Source organism: Pocillopora verrucosa, chromosome 8 (genome assembly GCF_036669915.1).
Source record: "Pocillopora verrucosa isolate sample1 chromosome 8, ASM3666991v2, whole genome shotgun sequence".
In the NCBI taxonomy this organism is placed as follows: Eukaryota; Metazoa; Cnidaria; class Anthozoa; order Scleractinia; family Pocilloporidae; genus Pocillopora; species Pocillopora verrucosa.
The window spans coordinates 22,811,744-22,820,646 of NC_089319.1; the positions used below are offsets into that span (position 1 = coordinate 22,811,744).

Here is an 8,903-nt window from a genome sequence, read left to right on the forward strand (position 1 = left end):
GTCAGTTGTGAATAGGTTAGCGCAAAGAATTTAGCCAAGAAACAATGAATCAATGTAGTGAGATGTGTACAAGCATGGTCATGAAGCGCACTTGAAAATGAAATTATCTGTGGGCGGGTACACGGGAAATTATTCGAAATTCGTATAATTTTATTTGTGGTCATCAAAACCCAATATTTGCCTAGCTGGTCGGAGGTTTTCTGTATAAGTACGTCCCTGCTTGTATACATGTCTTGTGAACTAGTTTTAATTTAAAGTTTTTACAATTTGCAAGTTTAGTGAAAGGATTGATAGGTTTTGTTTGGATCTTTTTCTGAACTTGTGATATTTTCCTTGAGATAAAAGACAGTTTCAGACATGTTAAAGATTTTGTAATCCGTTCCCAACGACCCTTCACCCCCCGCCTGCGTACTCTTCCCCCCCCCCCTCCCCCTTAAAAAAATAAATAATGAAGTTAATATTGGTTTAACCCAGGACCGAAAATTGATTGAGTAAAGTGATGGTCCGGGTGAGATGAGTCTGAATATTTTTTGTGGAATAAACTCAGTTTGTTTCGCTTCGACGTACTGTACTGAACTGATCATCAAAGTGAAATTAACGTTCTGCTAATGATTATTGTGTTCGAGTCGTTGAAAGAGAAGCGATATTGCCTTGTCATGGTCTTGTTGAAATTATTCCTGAGCGAACCTGAAATAAATGTTAAGGAGTTATGTCATGGTTTGCCTGTGGGCCATTCTTGTTCCTGCACGGGTTATTACACCTTCCGTTGCCTCCTTCGAGCCGCCCCGATATGTAGTAGGACTGTAGTTTTGCACGATGAAAAACTCGACTTAACAGTCCATATTTCGCTTCTTACATTTATAAAGAAATAAGGTACACCTCGTTTGATACTTTGTAATAAAGCAATTTAAGGGTAATTTAGTGATTTGCATTTCTCTTAACGTGTGTCTGCTTGGTAGTCAAGGCTTCGAAGGTGAGTTTTGTCAGTTTCTCGCCGGAGTCACGCGATCCGGTCACGCTAGATTAAAAACGCGCAGACTCGGTTCAATCAAAGAAGATCTTGGCGGGCTTTCTTTGTGTTCGTCAGAGTTTGAAAGATGGATTTCAATTCATCAAATGTTTTAGAAACAGCCAAATATTTTGTAGAAGACATTGAAGATCCTGTGAATGTGATTCCAGTGGTGCTGTTGTTGCTATGTTTCCTTTGGACTGGCTTTCCTCGAGGTAGACATACGACTCTTGCATGGTGGGCTCTGTTCAATGGCTGCATAATTCACTGTTGGATGGATGGGTAAGAGAACAGCTTTATTTGAGTAATTTGCTAGCTAAGTGTCTGAAAAAGAAAATAAGTCTATTGGACTTGCTGTTCACGAGTTTACAAGGAAGGAAATACGAGATAGTTATGGACCTTGACTTAACAACTGAATAAAGGGGGTAAGTTTCTATTAATAGAAATTGTGGTGCTGCGTCGGTGGGAGAGTATAACAGGGTAATTTAGTATTATCAACTGAGTTGATAACGTAACTTGGCCACATAAAGAGTTTTCAACGCTGACGTTTCGAGCGTAAGCCCTTCGTCAGAGCGAAATGAATGTTATGTTCGATCGTGATCTTATCCTTGACGAAAGTTGTGCAAATTCAGTAACTTTAAATTATTTACTTAATAAATATAAAGCTTTACGAGATTTGAGCTTCAGAGAAGAACGCCTGAGGATCATTATCTTGACTCCGTTTTGCTCTGCCGTAAAACCTCAAACTGTGGGGAAATTTTACCCTACCCCTCCCCTCCCACAAAGAAATCAGGCTTCGACTGGAACTAAAGTAATCATTACAGCCAATTAGTGAGGAGTTCAAAGTGAAAATGAACCTATGGGCACTCCTAGTAAGTGAGCAAACTCAAGGGCAGGAAATTGCTGACAATGAAGTTGCAACTAAGTTTTGCATCTGAGTGGTTAAAGGAGTTATGTGAAGTATTTTGTAAGCAATCTGAGACAACTTTCAAGACTGTAACTACTAGTTATTAAACTACCAGAGCTGTTTGATGTTCATTTGCTCAGGGTCATTGGCACCACTGGTCGTGGACCCAAGTGGATGGTTGTCGAGTATGGAAAACTAGATGCCCGTTACTGGAAAACTAAGGATCCAACTGTGATGATGGTGTCATATATAGAAATCGCCATAATGGGGCCACTTTGTATTTTATGGTATGCAAAATTTAGTCAATGAATTTCATTTTCAAGTCTGCACAGTTTGGATTTGCATTGACAATAAAGTCAGGCAGCCATAATATCAGACTAACCACAAGGTTACATATTTGTGACCTTTTAACTCCTTTGAGTGACTAAGACAGAATTTCTCCTTACAATCTCCATACAAAATCAAGCAGAAAGTGATGAGAATAAAGACAAATATCAATCATGGAAATATTAGCTGATCCAATACCAAATTCTTGAACTTAAACCTCATAAGAATTGTATTGGAGACAGTGGAGGCAACTAACCATTGATAAAATAATTCACCTACAATACCTTGTTAAAAATGTTCACTTTAATTCTGCAGGTATAGAGCCATTGTCAAAGACCTTTGGTGGCGCCATTTTATGTCAATCATCACATCAACCTTTCAGCTCATGGGTACTTTTATGTATGTTGGTACAGAAGTGTATGATGGTTTCAAGAATGTTCCACTGGTAAGATACATCATTCTATGTGAACAGTCTTCTGAGCGGTTAGGTTCGGGAATGTAGGAAATAAAGTGTGTTGTATATAACTAAACTAGGTGAAGAGAAGTGAACACTTTCACTACTTACCCTCAGATTATTCAAAGTTCTTATCTGATTTTTCTATGCATTTCTCATCCATCCATGATAAAGAAAGTCACAACTTAGAGAGCGGCTAGTCCTTCTCTTGTGAGTTGCAAACCATTTAATATTTAATGTAAAAAAAGATGAGCATTTATTATTTGGAGGCTTGAATCATCTGTGAGTACTTAACCATTTGCAAACAGTAACTGTTATCACTAAAAAGGCAACACATTCTTCTCAGTTACTGGTATTTACTTTAAGATCCTCTGCCCTGGTCCAGTCTAAGCAGCAAAACCTTTTCCCTCTGCCAAGGCACTGGGGGGCTCTCTAAATAAAAAAATTACACTGGTTTAAAAGGCTACCTTTTTCAGCTGGAGAGATCAATCTTTCAATCCAACTCCTTTCTGTACGCTGAGCTTTCCATTCAAATTCAAAGTAAATCTTGTAGATCTGGTTCACTTGATATATAGTAAAGACTTCCAGCCATAAATGAAATCAATAGGTAATACCTGTCCCTAAAGTTTATCCTTATCTTTTCAGGACTGGCCCCCTTCTTTTGACAGCTTTGAAAAGGTCTTCTACTTCTGGACAATCTTTGTCTTTGCCAATTCTATCTGGATTTTTGTTCCTTCCTTGATCATGTATCAGACATTAAGGGAAATGAATGATGTGTATAATTCTCCTCACTCAAGTTCTAAGAAACAGAATTAAAAGGGGAAAAAAACAGAGTGTGCTCTCTGACTAGTCTCACAAGACTTTGCTATGTATGTATGCGTGTTTTTGAAATTTTTTATTAATGAGATCATCCAAATGTTTTTATGCTTTGCAAAGATATCAATTTTCTAAACACAGATACATGTGCATGTAAGGATCTGGAAATAGTAAGCTTTTCAGGGTTTCCCTCTTCTTTTACAGGCTTTGACAAGCCACATGTCTTGATTTTGATAATCAGAATCTTTGGAAAAAATATTCAGTCTTACTTTACAATCAGTGCAGCAAATGACATGACTTTGTTTTTGGCATGACTGCATTTCAAAACAAACTCTTTGTTTCATTTGTTTTTCTACCTCATGTTGCTTCATTTGTTAGAAATGTCATGGCAAAAAATACCTCTTATGGTTCATAACCATAAATCTCTTTAATTCTTTTGATGTCTACTTTAACTTCACAAAAAATATGCAGTTGCCTTTTCAATTGATATTTATTCAATATGAAACATGTTTTAGCACTTGCTACAGGACCCAATACATAAATATATACTTGCACTTTGTTTTTAGATTTCAATTAGTATCTCAGTAGTTAGTATCCTAGTTCTGAACTTTGAATTAGTCATAAACTTGTTTTATGAATTATTTTAAAAAGTAAACAGTTGCAAAGTTGTGGACTCAACTTCCTGTAGCATGGGGTGAATAAGTATGTGTTGCTAGTCCATTGGAGATAAACTCCACCCCAGTCTCTCCACCAGTCCTTTGCTGATAACCTTCACCCCAGTCTCTCCACCAATCCAAAAAGATAACCTCCACCCCAGTCCCTCAGGCAGTTCATCAAGTTTTCTTGAAAGAACACCAGTGCCCATGTATACTCGTGGATGGAGAGAGGCATGGTGAGAGAAAAGTGTCCAGCCTAAGAAAGTGACAAAATGACCCTATAAGCATTAACCCAACGTGCCTCCCTTGATAAAAATGATTCTTTTTTAATTTTACTGAGAACAAAACTAAAAGAATGGAAATATAGTAAAAGCAGAAAGTTGGGGAGAGACTTTGTTTGAATGGACTTAAGTCACCCAAGGTCATTCAGGGCTCAAACCAAACTTCACAATCTTATATTCAGGGCGTGAAATTGCGCCTAATACAGGCGCCAATGTGACTAAATTTTTCACTTTGGCGACCAAATCCTGAAAATTAGTCGCTAAATTGGCGACTAGAATGTTTCATCATAACGTTACCCAGAGAAATAGTGAATTAAAAAACTTTGCAAAGATAAATCCGCGGCAAACTCCCCCGTTAAGTTTGTTTACAAGACGCAGCACATGCATCTCGATCGATAACTAAACGCCATCTTGGATTTAGGTGAGCTTGAACGTTCCGTATCATGCATTCTAGTGTCCACTTTGTAGCACATTAAAGATCTTTTCCCTAACTTAATTTCTAGAAAGATGACTGCGTAAAAAAGGTTTGGATTGTCTTTAAAAATGGCGACCAACGTTTTTTTGCATTGGCTACCACTTTGAAGAATTTAGAAGCCAAGGGGCCAGCAGAGAAAAAAATTAATTTCACGCCCTGCTTAAGCATGATTTCCAACTGTTATGCCAGATGTTGACTGAGTCTCTTTTCCATACACAATGTTTGCACCATCTCATCGTAACACGAGTGGTATGAGATAATTAGAAACAGTTGTGCAAGCTCTCAAAATGCGTTTCGGGTTTGTTACATCCAAGAATTAATCCAACACAGTTAGTAGCAATTCTGGAAAATTTCAGCTAGCCGCGTGTTTCAGCCCCCTGAGAAAATTTCATCTCGAATTCTTTGAAAAAATAAGGACATTTGTATAGTTTGAGTAAGTGAGTAGGTCTGGTTATTTACTAAACCTTTTTGCTCTTTGCATATAAAAACAGATCAGAATGTCTTCTCTTCCTTTATAAGTTTCGCTCACTTGAAACTTTCAACACATGTCATTTAAACCATGTGCTGTTTTTGCAATAGAGACTGTTTTCGTCTGTGATTAAGTTTAAATTTCGGTCACAGTCTCAAAGGAGGGTCTACTTCCTCAAACAAAGCCTTATCAAATAAATTATAGGTTTTAAAGACCTTTAAGTCTTATTCTTGCTTTCCAAGTTGTCTAAGGGCCTTGCTTCCCCGTTAAATAAAATCCTCAGTAACCTTTAACGCGGCTACGTGTCAACCCGTTAATATTATTGTATTGCAGACGCAGTGTTCAGGGTAAGATGGCAAGATCTAAGACTGTCATAGAGCAGGGCAGACTATAAAATAAGTAGACAAATAAATCAACAAACAGAAAAAAGTTTAATATCAACAAAGCAAAATGCTGTAATTCCGCTTTGCCCTGATGGCGCAAACTTCCCGTAAAGGTGGTAGCCCCATTACTGTTTAGTTATTGCTTCATGAAACACATTGACCTCAATTTATGTAATTTATGTAATCTGAGTCAGTGTTCTTCATCTTGAACCAGGCTGTAACCACTTGGTTAATTCATTCACTGTAAGTTTTTTTTTTCTTACTGATCAAATGAGATTCTGAAGTATACCTCATGTGAACGGAAGTTTTCTGAGAAGTGATGTCGTGGCTTGTCCATCTAAAAATCAAGTGTACAAAGAAATTTACCTCTATAAATCGTCCAGACTTAAGACTTAAGAAACATGGCCAAATTATCAACCTTTACTTACGAATCTAATTGGGTTAGGAAGCAACTAAGTACATTTTCGTGTAACTATGCAGGATGAAACAGGATTAGTGAGCGGCGAAAATTCTTACGCCCTTTTCTGTTTAGGAGGTTAGACTTCGGGGTTATTCCAACGTATCATGCTTCCAAAAACATGAAAGAAACAGTTAAATTGTCACCATAATAATGGTAATTTATTACCTTGATAGAACGGAGCCACAGTAATGCTATACTGACTATGTCGTCGAGTTGATTTGGAAAGTCCGCCAAGAGGGATGGTAAGATTCCGTGATATGTCTTTGGGTGTTTTTGTTACTTCCGCGATTTCCGTTTGTGGGTGTTGCCGGTTGATAAAATTAAACTCTGGGTGGGGTCGAGCGGTCAGGAAAACAAACTAAAGCTATCGAATACATTTCCGAAGCGAGCGAAAAAAAACGAAGTTGGAAAAAACATTGAAGTTTGTTTTGTATGTCATTCGCGACATTTCATGATAATTGACAAGTATTTTGTCTGGCTGAGAAAGACAGATAGTTGAGAAATTCTAGTTTGACCAGAAGTTTCGCGATCACATCAGAAAAATTAAACGATATGCGCTCCCCGCTGATTGGCCAGAAACTGAGTAGATCGACTACTTAGGCTTGACTAAATCTATATATTATTCAATAATAGCTGTAAGAGAATTATGGTGGCTAACATACACTGGCCAGAGTCTGGTTAAGAATAACACTCAACAAGAATTGAAATTCAATTTGTATTTTTTTCATATTTATCATGAACATATTGAAAGCGTTTGCTCTAAGGCCATGAAACCGCTTCTTAAGAGCTCCCTAAAAATTAAAAGTTGTGGCAAAAATTTCAAATGTTTTACCCATCTTCGTTGTGGAGAGTAGTATTTTCGTGAGCAACTAATAAGATTAATAAAAAAGAACTCGTGTAGACTTAATGAAATTTAAACAGGATACGTCTTGCCACAGAAGTTTGCTAACTGTACATACACGGACATATTTCTAAGCAAAATATTCAGGGGGGGGGGCCTGCAACAGCTCTTTATCAGCCATTGGGGGCATACTCGGCCCTTCATGACGTACCGCACTCCTAAGTCACGCCCTTGAATAAGGTTTCTTTATTTGAACCTTGTTATTTTTGTTGTAAATAATATCATAATATTCCGTGTTTTGATTACAAACAATGGCTTGGGTGCGCTTCTCTTATATCGGAAAAGGCTTAATTCCTGATACAGAAATGAAGTTTTAGGCAGGATTGGAGTGTGTTCCCATAACTGCATTTTACTCAGTGGTTTATGAAAGCACGAGGGGTTGCTTTACCATCATAAGCTGCTTGATTTACAATAATATAGGACGCATGGACCCGAACCCCCCCTCCACCGGCTGCACTCTGGACATAGGTTTTGTTATTTGAATTTTACCTTCACTACTGTTTGCGACACCGCAATATTCCGTATTTAGATCAGTAATAATAGTTTGGGCGCGTCTAATCCATGGCGGAAGAGAGGTGAGTTCTCGCGCTTCCCATGTCCTTTTGTGGTTAAAATGACCATAAAGAAACTTCTTTATGGCCCGAATACACTAACCGATTGTATAGATGAAAAATTAGAGAAAACGATTACAAGGTTGTGTGTGAAGTAACCTATACTGATACTATACATACCTGTACAAATCAAATTAAATATTTCCTCATTAAGAAAAAAATGCGTTAAGTATACAAAAATTGGATAATTTTTTGACCTTGGGCTTCGGGGGAAAAACTTACCATTCAACTTACACAAATGATAATTAATGGCCATTGTGAATTTCGTGTAATCATTGCTAATATTGTTTTAAATGACTTCTAACTTTTCCGTTGAATGAGAAGGTTAAGTGTGTCTGATGCAATATTGAAGTGAGATAAATCAACGTTCAAGGGGAAGACATATATTTGAAAATTGGCGAGTTATTGTCTTTATAATTAATTAAGGAAGTAGGTCGAAGTTTCCCGCAATAAAGTAGATACTTCAAGTGCTAAGAAAACAACAACAAAAAAAAAAATCAACCACACCCTCAGGAAGTCTTTCATCATAATTTTTAGACCAACGTTTCGTTGACTACAAAAGAAGCTTTCGCTGGTTGTAAAACCAAGTGTAAATACAAAATGCTTGGGTCGACAACCAACTGTAGATCAGCAAAGAGATTCAAAAAACACACCGGAGTACCGAACAACGAACAGAATTAATCGGATTATAATTAGCCGTGTTACATGTCTATACTTAAGCAAGGAAATCGAGAGAGATCTTTCGATGAATAGCACAGATATTTTCACGAGCCAAATTAATCATGTAACAATCAGCACAGTCCTTAATTTACCGTTAAGAAAAAGTACATCATTATGAATGTTGGCAAAATTTGTGTGGTCACTTTCTCATTAAATGCAGATCTTTCTGCAGCTTTTAAGATCTCCGTATTCGTGGTTCGTTCATGGGTTATTGTAGAAAATTGAAAAAAAAATTAACGAGGAGAAGTAGAGCATAATCGGACTGCGGTGAAATACGAGGTTGTGAGTTTCGCTTTCTTTACGTGACTCAGATTTTCCTCAGTCCCACGTTCGTGAAAGATGAATAAACTTGACCGTCTTTCTAAATCTATTTATAACTCACATGATGACATTTTCGCTTTCGTCTGCAAGACACCAACGTAAAAATCTTTTAA

At 37.4% G+C, this 8,903-nt stretch overlaps 1 protein-coding gene across 1 annotated transcript; it reads left to right on the forward strand.

The window, feature by feature from the left end:
- Positions 1 to 1,025: 1,025 nt before the first annotated feature.
- LOC131792465 (emopamil-binding protein-like) lies at positions 1,026 to 4,959 on the forward strand. The gene is made up of 4 exons (XM_059109829.2): positions 1,026 to 1,291; positions 2,057 to 2,203; positions 2,559 to 2,688; positions 3,343 to 4,959. The coding sequence occupies exons 1-4, from the start codon at positions 1,098 to 1,100 to the stop codon at positions 3,511 to 3,513; spliced, it is 642 nt and encodes a 213-aa protein (XP_058965812.2). The 5' UTR covers positions 1,026 to 1,097; the 3' UTR covers positions 3,514 to 4,959.
- The last annotated feature ends 3,944 nt before the right edge of the window (positions 4,960 to 8,903 follow it).